We start from the raw sequence: 13,976 nt of genomic DNA on the forward strand, positions 1-13,976 counted from the left end.
AATTAAATTGAGAATGCTCGCCTCTGCTTTGATGACGAGCGAAATTGGAGAAAGTGTAGTTGTTTCTCCTTACTATTTTTTCCAAGGTTGTCCCCTTTCCCCCCCCTAGCAGTCGTTTGAAGGTCGTCTGAAGTAGGAAAGGAAGGGGTGGGGGGAAACGACTATTTGAGTTTGAGGTTATTCTGCGATTTTTCCTATCCTTGAAGTAGGTCGTACAAATTCCAGAATTATTGGAAAAAATAGGCAAATTTATGATCTTACTCTCAAGGCCTGGGAAATATACGTTTAAGAAAGAAAGAAGTCTCAAATAAGCGGAAAAAGAAGTATTTTTTTTGTTTAAGCTGCAAAAAGGAGTTGATGCCAAAGTGAGGTATTTTTTAGCTTAGTTTACGTCGTGCCGTATAAAGGCTTTACTTTACTTACTTACGTCGTGTAGGCAAAATCACTGTAACAGCGCATTTGGAGAATTTTTAAAATTTCTTTCCCGATCAGACTATGTTTTTTGACCCATAGTATTGAGTGTTGATAAAAGAAAAGAATGACTTGAAAAAGGACTGAAAGAAAGACCCAACTTTTAATCGGAAATATGAGCCAACTCATCTTCTTGTATGTATGCATGGACGGTCCGCCAGCGCAAAACTGGATGACCATTTTTCTAATGTACTCGTTAAAACTCTAGATGACATTCAAACAGAAGCATATAACCCTCTATTCGCTCTGACGAAGGGCTTACCCACGAAACGTACGCTCAGACATTCACATTCAATGCCGAAATCATGCAGTTGAAATAAACATTTATCTCGTAAGTAAGTAAAAAAACCTTTATTTCAATAGGGTAGCTCCTTCAGTTTTTTGCACAAGATGAAAACTGCTATCCATTGAGGCCCTACATATATGATAAATTAAATTGACCAATAATACCCCCACCCCCCTCCCACAACCACCACCACCAACGCAGCACCACAGTTCCTTTGAAAACTTACCCCTTTTACCGTATAAGCTTTTGATTTAAATGAGCATCAAGTACCGTCGGATACAAAAAATTCCATTACCCCCGTCTTTGAAATACTCTCCACCGGAACATTGTCCAATTTTTTTGCACTAATGACATCAAGAATAGGATTTTAGTTCAATTATTGACTTTATCTTTGACAATACTCCTCGCTTTTGTTTTTCTCTAAGCAACGCGTGAAAAGATTTGAAAGAATAGAGTAAATAGTATGTTAATTCTGTAAATTCGATGTTAGCCGGAATGTAACCAGGGAACAGCCAGGCGACGACTCCGGTAGGTCAGTAAAGTTTCTGGGGCATATTCTTCGATGTCGGCGGTAGTGGTAAACAGCACACCTTTCCACGTTTTTCTTCATGACATTGGGAAAGATTTAAAGCTCAGCGATGTCCATTACATGAAGTATCTGCTACAAGGACACGTAAATAAGGAGACATTAGAGCATCTCGATTCAGGACAGGAGCTCACTGAACTGCTTAGAAAAAGAGGTTTGGTAACCGAGAAGAAACTGGCGTTTATGAGAAAGCTTCTGATTGAAGCTAAGTGTCTTAAACAAGTTCACTTAGTGGATGAGTTCAGGGAAAAATTCACTTCTGTGACAATTATTGGTGAGTGTTAAATCCTGATTAGGAGCCATTCAAATTAGCACTGGTAACCTTGTTATAATTTAAATATCTGGCGGTTGATTCATTTTCAACTACTTACGTGGATGTCATCTGGTTCTTTATCGCTAAAAAGGGCTGATACTAGATTCATATTTCCACTAAGATCCGCTCAGATGAATCGCGATACTTTGAAAAGCGTTTCATAAAAATAGATTTCTATCATGACGTTTTGATAATTCTTTCTTTGGCCTTAGTAAACATTCATGCAGTACCGTGCGTGATTAGCAGAAACAATTAAGTTTGCGAGATTTCCTACAAATTAATTGTGGAAAAAATTCAAGACGTTCGCACTTTCATTTCAAGAAGCAAGTTTTGATGATACGACTGTAACACTCATAGACAACGACAAAGTTTTGAACTGCTTCATTTTTGCGCCGGCTGTTTCTTATGTTTGCTTTGTCTAACGATTCAAAAAGAAATTAAAATGTCATAATTTCTTTAATGTCACCTTAATATTGATAAAGGAACGATAACGTTAGCATTACATTACAAAAAAAGCGACGTTTGAACAACCAAACCAAACTATCTGACTAAGACAACTACTCACCCAAAAGCACAAGATGTCCCTGAGGTGTAATTAGTATTCGCAATTAATTATCATGAACTGTTTTAGCTAATCTCGCTGTAGAATAGCTATTAACGCGCAAACCAAGACGCGCTCTTTAGAAAATATCCTCTCAGGTCCCTTCTTTTTCTTTTGATAGATGGTATAGGTTGTCTATAATACGCGTGCTTTTAGCAAAAGGTGCTTGAGGCTGTTTTCAAATCAGTATTGAATCTTGAATTGTTAATTTAGGTTAAGCTAATCGAAATTTTTTTAGTTGAATTGTAAGATCTTCAAGAGCGGATATGAGCTATTATTTGGGGGAGAAAAAGTGTAATGGCGTGGGATTTTTTTTATCCCTCCGTCTTAATTAAATTTTGAAACAACTCTGAGCGACGCAGACCTAAGCGAAAACAATGGCACTTCAATGCATTCACATTGAGATTTTCAGACCAAATGCGTTTCAGTATTTCTTTCGCAGCCGCCACACAGTTCTCATATTTCTTTCATATGTCCTACATGTCAACACATTCATAAGGTGGTCTGCCCGGGGTCTCAAAGGCAAGACGCTGAACCAATCCTTTCTTCTTAGGTGAGCGACAACAAAGTGAACGAGCCTCCAGATTGAACAACAGACGGGAGACCTTACTGCGCATGATCGAGAATGTGGAAAATGAAATAAGGACGTGCGAGGATGTAGATGTAGAAATCTCTAATCAGATCAAAGAATCCCAGGTGCAAATCCAGGCAAACAACGAAAATATGGTCATCGTTGAGGAAATAATTCAAAGTTTGAAAAGCAAGATAGTCAAGTATGAAAGCAATATAGAATCATTTGAAAGAAAATTGGAAACGGTTCGATTCTTCCTAAAGAAGAAACAAGTTGAGATGGACAAAATTAAACAGAAATTGGACGAAAACCATAGCAGCGCGACGATTAAAAAAGAACTAAAGGACAAGCAAGAGGAAAACGAAAAAACGAAAAGAGAGGAGGATGAACTCATCACAAAACACCAGAATGCTCTGGACATGATAAGGACTACTCATGTAGAGATCAGACACAAAACGCAAGACTTGATTGTCCTAGAGGATAGTATTCATGACTCTTTGATGCAGGTACGTGCTCTCAAGCAAAGCGCCAGGAAAAATCAACGAGCTTCGGCGGACTTGCAAGAAAAACTGGAGAGTCTTTCGCTTGAACTGGAAGATACACGACGAATGAAACCGCTGACACCTTTCTCAAGACCAGCAACTAGAGGTCAGAATCTGTTGAATGGTAACCATGGTAATGCAGTGAATGAGACACACTTGACAAGGAGACTGGAATACAAGGTAGGTGGTGTGAAGTTTTATTCAAATTGATCTGTCCTAATTAAAGAGACCATCCAAGCAATGCGTGTAGTTTATGTGGCATTTTCACCACTAGAATAGTTGCATCGTGCTTAAGTCTGAAAATAACTTTGGAGGTGGTAACAAGGGCTCCAATGCTTTTAAGGAGTTTATTCTCTGAAGCTTACTCTCGAGCTCTCCAGTACTGTGAATTTTATCTCAATCACTTAACTCATAAGGGATTCTTTGCCTCTCTGAAATTCGAATAACCAGATACCGTTTACGATAAGAGTACGTTCCTGAAGCATTGCGCATGGTTATTCTCAGTCAGCAAGGGCACAAACGAATTAACGGCTAAAGGAAGGAAGTAAACAGTTGTCCATTACTACTGGTACCCATTCCCCTTCGTTCTCTCTCTATTTCATCTACCTCCGTGTACCTCTTTACATTACCGTTTGAAAGACAAAACCAAAGAAACAAAAAGTAGATTGATCTCTCCCTTTTCAAGGTCAAGATGGCGGACCATATGAAAATGTGTTCTAGAGGATACGTGCGAGAGGAACCCATTGCGCATGTCCGGGTCGTGACCGTGCTCCTTTAAACACACGCATCCGTAAGAACATGTTTTTCACTCCTTACACATCTTTATTTTACAACGAATGCTCACGTTTTCCCCATAGGTTCTGGATTACGGCGAAATTTCTGAACGAGAATCAAATGTGATTGGTCGAAAAGGGAAACGCGTGAATCCTCCTCAGTTTCAGTCTCCTACCAGTGTGGCTGTCGACCGAGCGCAAGGATATATTTACGTCGCTGATCATGGCAACGCGCGTATTCAAATTCTAGACGTGAACGGTAACATTGCACGGGAGCCCTTAGTTTTGGGTGGGAAAAGCCGACCAAGCGCCTTAGCAGTCAGTCTTCGAGGAGATCTGGTGATGACTGACTCGCAGATTTTACGTGTGTTTAGCAAAACAGGTTAGATAGGCTGTTGTTAATCCCCCTCCTCTCCTACCAAATTTTCAAAACTGATGAAAGGTGCCTCTTTAAAGCATTGGTAATTAGCGGTAACACGGGAGTCTGTTTCTCACAATCTGTCAATCTTCAAATATAAGAGAATCTAGATTTTTGATATATGAAAATTCACATATTTGCACTGCGGTGGAAAGATGAAATTAGGAGACCCTCGCAGCTAAGAACACTACTGAAACGAGTAGTTGTAAATAAGACCTGAAAAAATTTTTTTGGACCCAAATCATTGACCAGCTCCCAGTTGGCTTGTTAGCTCAATTGGTAGAGCGCTGCACCGGTATCGCAGAGGTCATGGGTTCATATCCCGTACGGGCCTGAAATTTTTTCAGGTCTTATTTACAACTACTCGTTTCAGTAGTGTTCTTAGCTGCGAAGGTCTCCTAATTTCATAAGAGAATCTTTTTCTCGTCATTACATTGTCTGCCTTAACCCCATGAGCTACTCTGCTTCTATTAGCCAGAGAAAAGCGTAAAAAAAACAAGATGCGATGTGCTTGATGGTTAGGCCGAAAATGCCGTGCCCGCCACGTGACAGCCGAGGAGGAAGCCTCAAAACGAGGCAGAATGAGAAGGAGCTAACACTCAAAACGTCAGCTTTAGAAACTTTACGGAGGCCAATTTTACTTTATCAACTCAGTTTATAAAACCAATTTGTCTTCCTTATACCCCCACCGACGCGGCACCACAGTCTCTTTTGAAACTTATCCCCTTTATTCAGAAAAATTACGACCTTTTTCCTCTACTGATATATTCCATATCCCTTTTAGGTGAACTTCTTCGCCCAATTTTGCCTGTCTACAGTAAGAATGACAAACGACCGGAGCTAAGTGCTGTGGCATTTGACATTCAAGAAAATATCTACGCCGCTGACAAAGCAAACCACAGAATTCAAAAATTCACTTTTAATGGGAGTTTCCTTTGCTTCATTGGAGGATTTCATGACTTGCATTACCCCATGGGCATTACAGTTAGAAGGAACGGTAACGTCATTGTGTCGGAATACGAAAATCATCGCCTGAAAATCTTCAGCCAAGATAGCCTGGAGGAGAGTAGAACCATTGGCGTGCAAGGTGTAGGAGCAGGCAAGTTTACTTGCCCAAGAGGGATTGCACTTGATCATAATGACAATATTTTGGTAGCAGACAGTCGAAATCATAGAATCCAGGCGATTTCTTTGTCAGGTGAACCTCTTGGGTCGTTCGGAACGATCGGCCTGGATCCGGGATGTCTTGATACCCCGTATGATGTTGTCTTAGATACCACTGGAAACATAATCGTAGCAGATACTAAGAATCACAGATTGCAAGTTTTTACGCGCCTCGTACCCGTGTATGCAGAGCCCGGAATGTATGATGAGGAGTATGAGGAAGCCGCCGCGATCGAGGACGGGGAGGACCTGGAACTGGACGAAGGTGAATTCAAAATTCCTGGTAGCGATTTAGATAAAGAATTACAAGATAATACGAATGACGTCAGCTCCAAGGAAAATTTTAAAAGTGACATAATTAAGGAAAAAAATGGCGAAGACGAGAAGAACAAAGAAAGACTTCCTAGCGCGCAAGAGATCTCTAACATTACAAAGAAAGGTGAAATTCAAGCCTTCAAAGAAAAAAAGAGAGAATTTTCGGCGAATGATCAAGAATTTGATGCTAACAATAACTGAAGAATGTTCAAAGAGAATGACAGTTGTATAATACTTGAGATGATCCTTTACTGCTCAAATGAGCAAGTTCGTTGTATGATATTAGTTCTTCATCAGATTCTCGCTCAGAGACTTTTGAACTCCTAGTTCAGCCGGTTGATGTGAATTATGCATTAGACTTTGTCCCTCTTTTAAATTTTGACCTTCTAAACTAAATGGAGGCTGCTGCGTTTAGTCGGGCTCTTTTTTAAACATTGGACCAGAGTTGGGTGAACGCTCATTTGAGACCCAACCAGTAAATAAATAATCTCCAATGATATCTTCTGGTTACTGTTTGGGTGCTTAAAGAATTGTCTCCCCATTTACTAAATGCCATTAACGCCAAATCAGGTTTTCCATGGTCACAATCGATACAAAGAGGACACTCTAATGCCTATTTTATCTTGGCATGCTAATTGCTTCAACTTCATGACGAGGCTATCTCGACCTCGTTCTCAATCTTCTCTTCGGTCAGCCATGGGTCAGTTCTAAGTTGTTCCACCGTTACTCGCTCGGTTAAGTTCCATTGTAGCATTTTGTGGATGATGGCTTTTACAGGTTCAGCGATTTTAATCTTTGAAGGAAAGTTGACTCTGCGGTGAACCTGTTGCAGTAGACTCCGTAGGTTGGAATCATCGAAAGGAAGTCGACCACAAACCATGGTGTACAGAATCACCCCCATACTCCATACGTCTGCTAATGTAGCATCATAAGCGATTCCTAAAGGGACCATCAGAATTGCCGGATGAATCGTGAAACCTTTTTATATATTTCCTTCCTTTGGCGGTATTGACCCTTTGACTTTAATAGTGACTAGCATCTAATTTCTCCTTACAATATCGCCCCTGAATCAAAAATTTAAGGTTCCGAGAGTAAGGGAAATGATCATATATTAAAGAAACTCTTGATTGTTAAACAAATTCTTATTATCAGCACCTTCGGAAATGTGTGGAGAACAGTATGGAGAAGATGTATATTGATTTTGGGGTGTGAGGGGTTGAGGCACGCCTGAATGTGTAATAGTCAAATCCACCAAAAAAACTTTTTCTTGAAAGAATAAAAAGTTCCTTAGAAGTTACTAGGAATGAAAAGTGAAAATGAGTATTATCTCTCTCTCTTTTGGCATAATAATGCGGGTAATCCCGGGGGTTCATCTGGCCCAATCTGGTAACCAATCAGATCACAGGAATCTCTTCATATATCCCGCTCTTGGACCCAGTCATGTTTTGGAAATGGTTTCTCCTCTCTGGTTTAAACTCAAATTTAAAAAAAACTGGATTTGACAAAATATCAAAGTCGAAGTACTGTTACTCATCACATATATAAAGCAAGTACTACATCGGCTCGAGATTTGAATACGCATCCAGAACTAAACATTTTGACATACATTCTGTGATAAATGCTTCAAAAGGCGATGTAGAATACTGTCTGCAGTTTCATCTCGGTAGCAAGTGTAGGATGAAAAAAGAAAAAAATAAACCCAGAGTAAATATCTGAGGAATTAACTCACCTTTAAGTATTTCTGGAGGTGCATAGGCGTAAGAACCACAATAGGTATGACAGAGCTTTTTCTTGCCCGTAGCTGACGTCAAATTATCGCGCGCAAATCCAAAATCAGATACAATAAGATTCTCTTCTTTGTCTAGCAACAGATTTTCACATTTTAGATCTCTATGCACCACATCTTGACTATGAACATAGGTGATCCCTAGGACTAGTTGTTTGAACAATCGTTTTGCTTGAGCCTCAGCTACTGCACCATTCTTTCGTATAAACTCTAAAAGATCGCCGCTTTCCGCCAGGTCTGTTATAATGTACATCCTGGTGTTTGTCTCAATAACCTCAATCAGTGAGAGGACATGAGGATGCTGGAGTTTCTTAAGAACCTTGATCTCTCGAGGCAGAAATTTGGATAAAAAATCCTCGGGCGCTTTCTTCTTGCATATGATTTTAACAGCAACATATCTTTTGTGCCTTCTTGAGTAGGCCTTCCTTACCACTGCATAAGATCCTTTGCCGAGAATGTCTCCCAGTTGGTAGCCGTATCGCTCTAGAAGCGCAGTCACTCCGGCAAGTGGGTTTTCCGCGCGGGTGGAACTCGGTTCCGATTTTTCAGTTTTTACAGTTCTCCCCGATGGGGCGTCTGTTTTATTATCTTGCCCCACTTCAGGTTTTTGTTCTTGATTATCAGCCATTTGGGGATTACCATTTGAAGAGTTCTTTCCCTAGAGTGACATTCTACAGCATTCGTTGCATGATCTTTTACGCAACTCTTCAAGGTAATTGATTCCTAGCAGCTAATTCAAATCTTACTTCATTCATTTTCGCTGTGACGTCCTCTTAATTAATGGATGGTTAATCAATCATTTATTCGATATTAATTGTAACTCACCAATGATACCTTTTTAATTGAAATTTGATTGCACGGCAATAGAACAAATATCTACAAAGTTTACTTAACAAGGCAGTCTTTTCGTTGTTTTCATCGGGTTATCATTTGATTTCGTAACCATAGAAACCAGACATGCGCCATGCTCGCAGATTTACCGACATAACGCCTGTTATTCCGATCCAGAAAACCAAAGATAGAGTTGATGACAAGAAAAAGTTCCATAAACAATCTAAAAAGTCCAGGAAAGGTTCTACAATGAGTACTTCGCGTGGCTCAAAACCGCAACAACACCAAGACGGACCAAGAACGGAATTAGACTATGAAATCGAACGACTAAAAGCAGAAATACAACAAGAACGACAAATGAAGTATGTCGTAATCAAAGCTAAATAAACCTTTTGTTGACGTTATTTTCCCCGGCAGTTTAAATGTAATCTTTTTGTACGGAACTCAGTCTATTATTACGGTATCGTATCATTTATTTTTGTTTTGAATTTTATTAAAAGTCACTTAGCAACATCGCCGTTTATGATGTTTGCCATCTCAGGGAATCTCCATTAGTTTTCACGATAGGAGGGATGTTTTTTGTAGGCCTAGTAGCTTACAATATGCTGTACTCACTTTACGTTTCTTTTTCACGTCTTTTCTGAGAAACTCTTTATCATGAGTTACCGTTAAATTAACACTGTGCAACCTAATAAAATTGCATTCTCTGCAAATTATTTTCGTCTACTCGAATGAACTAAATTGTCAATCAAAGATTCGAATTCGCTTTGGTCCTAATTTTTGTAAAGGAAGGATATTCTTTTCTCTATGACTAACACAGTCTTTCTTGACAGGGAGATGCTAGAACAATCTTCTGTTGAATTAGTGAATACCATCAGCGATCTGGAAGAGAAAAACGACAACGTCGAAGGCGAAGGTAAAAGGATTTGTGTATGCTTATACTCGGTGTAGAATATCAAAAGTGGTTATGTTTCGATCTTTCATTTTATTAAGTAAAATTAAAAGTATTAAAGAAGTTTCTTTGTATAGCAATCTAACTCCTGCTCAACCTTTTGTAGATAACGAATGGAAGACACGATTTGAAACTCAGCAAGAAATGAACAACCAGCTTGAGAAACAAGTTGTGTTATTACGGGAAAAACTTGGCCAACTTAAGATTCCATCTCGAGATGGTAAGCTTACTTAGAATATAAACATATTGTTGATCAATACACCTATATTTGGCCTTTGTTAGAGGAGAGCTGGCCACCTTGGTACTGTAATCTGCAATTGCATTGGACTCCAAGGAGGGAGATCCAGATTTACTGTGATTTGTGTCAGTTGTAGAGGGGCTGGTTGGCTGACAGCCTTTGAAAGCATGTTTCTGACTTACACACTATTCACACCAGCAAAACATGTTTGCCTAAACTTGGTATAACTGAATGAAAATCAGAAGCAGAGAACTGAAAACTGAATTTTTCAACAAACATCAGTCTTAACAGTTTCTATGAAGAATAAAATTTTCAACCATGTTTAACAAAACAAGTTCAAAACGTTTCTAAGCTTTGGTGTAAATTAGGTATAAGCCATGTCTAATCATGGTCAGGTTTAAGGGATTGTCTTGTCTGGGTTCATGAGCTGAGGATGCCATGCCCAGCTCATTTAAGAGAACATCCTGTGTCAAATACTTAGGAATAAATTTGTCTTTAATGTAGCTTTTCCTTTATTTCTAATAGTGCTCACTTTTGTTGATATTGATATATTTTTTTCAGGAAAACCAAGTAATCATCTCAAAACATATAATGGTTTATCTGATGTAAGTTTAGAAATTTAACTTTTTTACTGTGTTTAATTTATTTTCAATTGATGTACATATTTTCATGCTTTTTTTGTATGTATGAGTCACCATTTTTAATGATGATATTTATTTCTTTTCCTTTTTAACTCCCAGACCAAATTTGTAATTCTCCTTACTGTCAACCATACAATTCTTATAATGTTAATTCAGAGAATTTAGTATTAGATCAGCTAATTATTTTCAAATTTATAGTTTTCTTTATTCTCGTCACTTGTCTGCTTGATATTGTATTGATATTGTAAGGAGAAATTCTGTCTTGGTCACTCACAGGAGCTAAAGGGTTAATATACGTCGTGCAACTGAGATTTTAAAATTATATCAGTGACCGAACAGTTCTATTCTTGATAATTTTTCCATCAGGCAGAAATAAGAAAACTAATGAAACAGCTGGAGAGGGATAAAACAGAGTTACAGGGTCAATTGCGAGACTTGGAATGGCGTCTAGACAATGAATCCAAGGTATCAAAATGCATTCTATAGCTTCATATCAAGGGTTAAAGTAATCAATTTGTTATTAACTGAATATCATTGAGTTTTTCTGTACTTTTTCTCACTGGTGTGGATTTATGGATGAAGTAACCTACATTATAGTTGCACTTGCATTGACAAGCTCAAGATATGCTTCTGTCTTTAACTTAAACTCCAGCAGTCTGAATGATAATTCTTCAAACTGATGAATTGAATTTCCCTCATTGATGACTTGTCTCAAGAATGTGGTATTTAAATCCAGCCTGTATCCCCACAATTGATCTTATTACCTGTTTGACTGGGTGTGCAGTGATCAATATGCTGGGATAGAAGGATTACAATTCCTTCTGCTGTATACCCAGGCACCTTGAGTGACTGGTGGAGCTGTGCTTTAAAGGAGAACATAAGCATTGATCCATACTTGGAGTAAAGCATCAAAATTTCTCTTATCACCCAGCTACATTGATTTATTTGAAAAATTGTTGGCTGAGTGTAGGTAGAGGTTGTGAGAAAAGAAAAAAAAAACAAACCAAGTACCAATGAAGGAAGAAAATATACTACTTCTTAAATATTCTGTTTAGTAGAGTCACGCTTTAGTATGAATGGTACAAAATAGATTTATTAATAATACTTCCTTATTGATTTTTGAATTAGGCTTTTCACAAGATAAATGAGGAAAGAAAGAAGTACCTAACTGAACTAGATGAGGTAAGTGTGCTGTTGAACATGATTTGCACCTGTAAGTACATTTAACTATGTACCTTTGCTGGCCATAAAATGGTAACCTGCCATTTCCAGAAGACTGATATCAACAGAAAAGTTTCTTTTGTTCTATGCCCCACTTTTTATTAAAATTCCAAATTACACTCCTGGTCAAGAGGCATAAGTCAGTACCTTTGCCTGGGTGAGACAATTTGCTTTTACAGTGCCTTGAACAGTCAGGAGTATTAATGGGTATTAATGAACTGGGCATTAATGATCTGGGAAAAAATGCTGATATTTCCCTGCAATACAGTGTCATCCCATTTTTGTAAGGTAGCAATACTGATGGTCACTTTGTTCTGTGAAATTTGGAATAAATCCTAGTGATGGTGAAGTTGGTTTGAAAGTGAATGCTCCTCCAAATAGCATATTTTTTGAGGAAGTCCTGTTTTATAGGAACAGAGAAAGACAGATTCTTTTTTGGTATTCACCATTTTTATGTTACTTTATTTGTATCTCAGACTGCTGCATTCATCGATGACACAAAAACAAAAACAAGACAAGCAATTCATGAAGCTCAGAGAGAGAATGAAGCTCAGTTGAACAATGCAAAATTAAGGTTTGGCCATAACCATGATAAAAAATACTTTGAGATAACTATAATGTGGAGATCAGTTTAGTTTACTAAATATGCTAATTTGTTTGGTAGTCATTTTAAATCTTTGTTGTTATCTTTTATGTTGCAAAAAAAAAGGAAAATCATTCAAATGAATGAAGAAAGGGATTTCGTGTCTACTTGTTGTTGAGGGTCAACACAGGGAATTTCAATTTCAAGCACAAAAGATTTTGAAATATCTATTCCTTGGACTTTAAACCTATGGGGCACATATTTCAATAGTTCAGTAGTGTTGTTGTCTATTTCCTTATTTCCTCATCTACTTGATTTCTCATTTTTCAGACATCCTAACCACTTTGGCCTGCCAGACAATCAAAGGATAATCGATCCAAAGAGAGGTCCTGTGAAGAAGGTGGCAGCTGTGCGGAAGCTGCCAAAGTTAGACAGCTCAGGATCAGGTGGAAGTAAATCACCTGGCAACAGTCCAAGGAACAGTTAGCATACATGAATCTATAGGATGGCCAAACATAAAGGATACCTTCAAACATGAGATACTTATTCCTTTAACCCTTGATACCTTAAGATCAGTATGCTTATTCTTCATACTGTTCTCTATACATTTCATGAGGTGCTGACAAGGAGAATTTGTTTTAGCAATCAAGAGCTTCTTTAGTTAGTGATCATTTCCTTTATTCTCATGACCTTCATGTGTGATTGAGGGTGATATTGTAAGGAGAAATTAGATGCTAGTTATTCTTTGGGATCAAAGGGTTTAGGTAGTGTATACAATGTAATCAGACAATGGAGGCACAAAACAAACGTTTTTACCCCAGTCAATTAATCTTTGTACTATTGCTCTCTTCAAAGAGGTAACAGACCATGGACAAAATTTCCTGGTACTATCCATTGTCGGCAGTGCATAGTCTTATTTATGTATTTATGCAAAGAAAATATATGGGGCTTTGAATAAAAGGTGAACTATTATGACAAAGGGCAAAAAAAAAAATAGTTGGTATAGTTCTTGATTCAATCTAATTCTTATGGAATACTAAATCAAACCATCTAGGATGAAAAACTGCCTACAACATTTGACTAATGCTTTTAAAGTTGTGAATTAAAAAAGGAAAAAGCTGCTTGATACTACCAATCTTTTATTGACTTTTGCATTTGAGCGGAACCCTACTCTCAAATGACAAAATACATAATTACCCATTGTTGTAAATGATCACATAACAATGTAAAGTTTAGTTAAAGCTTGTGTGTTTTGTTTTCTTAGCTTGTAAATAGACACTCAGTTACCAACAAATATTTAGAGGAAAACAGATATGTAAATATAATGATTGTAAAAGTGACATGATTGTCCATCTGATAAAATGATCATTTTATTTTCCTATCACTTACTTTCATTTTGGCTGTAATTGACACAATCAAGTGACTTGGGTTGTGCGAAAAGATCAGTTAACTCACTGTGTGGTATTTAAATTAGTTGTATGTAACTGAGCTTGAGATAATCTGAAAATGTATTGATAACATTCTGCAAGAATATTGTGATCTGGTGAGAGGGCATGACATCCCTTTATGGGGTGGAGAAGTGATGCTCAAATTTATTTTGAGTAATTATTGCCAATGCTGATTGGACATTTGAATCTCTTGTATTGAAGAAATCAGAGAACGACTTTTTTTCTGAAAATGAAAA

The 13,976-nt window shown here is 37.9% G+C and overlaps 3 protein-coding genes across 3 annotated transcripts; 2 read left to right on the top strand and 1 right to left on the bottom strand.

Annotated features, from left to right (window-relative positions):
- The first annotated feature begins 1,207 nt into the window (after window positions 1-1,207).
- On the top strand, window positions 1,208-6,539 carry LOC113666357 (uncharacterized). Its single transcript, XM_027182134.2, has 4 exons — window positions 1,208-1,617; window positions 2,811-3,550; window positions 4,228-4,525; window positions 5,346-6,539. Exons 1-4 carry the CDS (start codon window positions 1,320-1,322, stop codon window positions 6,239-6,241), a joined length of 2,232 nt encoding a protein of 743 aa, XP_027037935.2. The 5' UTR covers window positions 1,208-1,319; the 3' UTR covers window positions 6,242-6,539.
- On the bottom strand, window positions 5,466-8,517 carry LOC113666358 (testis-specific serine/threonine-protein kinase 4). Its single transcript, XM_027182135.2, has 2 exons — window positions 7,770-8,517; window positions 5,466-6,979 (listed from the first exon to the last, which is right to left on the bottom strand). The coding sequence occupies exons 1-2, from the start codon at window positions 8,452-8,454 to the stop codon at window positions 6,687-6,689; spliced, it is 978 nt and encodes a 325-aa protein (XP_027037936.2). The 5' UTR covers window positions 8,455-8,517; the 3' UTR covers window positions 5,466-6,686.
- Window positions 8,518-8,691: 174 nt separating this feature from the next.
- On the top strand, window positions 8,692-13,823 carry LOC113666356 (coiled-coil domain-containing protein 169). Its single transcript, XM_027182133.2, has 8 exons — window positions 8,692-9,019; window positions 9,491-9,573; window positions 9,716-9,829; window positions 10,409-10,452; window positions 10,855-10,953; window positions 11,617-11,670; window positions 12,186-12,283; window positions 12,623-13,823. The coding sequence occupies exons 1-8, from the start codon at window positions 8,784-8,786 to the stop codon at window positions 12,777-12,779; spliced, it is 885 nt and encodes a 294-aa protein (XP_027037934.2). The 5' UTR covers window positions 8,692-8,783; the 3' UTR covers window positions 12,780-13,823.
- The last annotated feature ends 153 nt before the right edge of the window (window positions 13,824-13,976 follow it).

This window comes from Pocillopora damicornis, chromosome 13 (assembly GCF_964200805.1).
Source record: "Pocillopora damicornis chromosome 13, jaPocDami1.2, whole genome shotgun sequence".
NCBI classification, from domain to species: Eukaryota; Metazoa; Cnidaria; class Anthozoa; order Scleractinia; family Pocilloporidae; genus Pocillopora; species Pocillopora damicornis.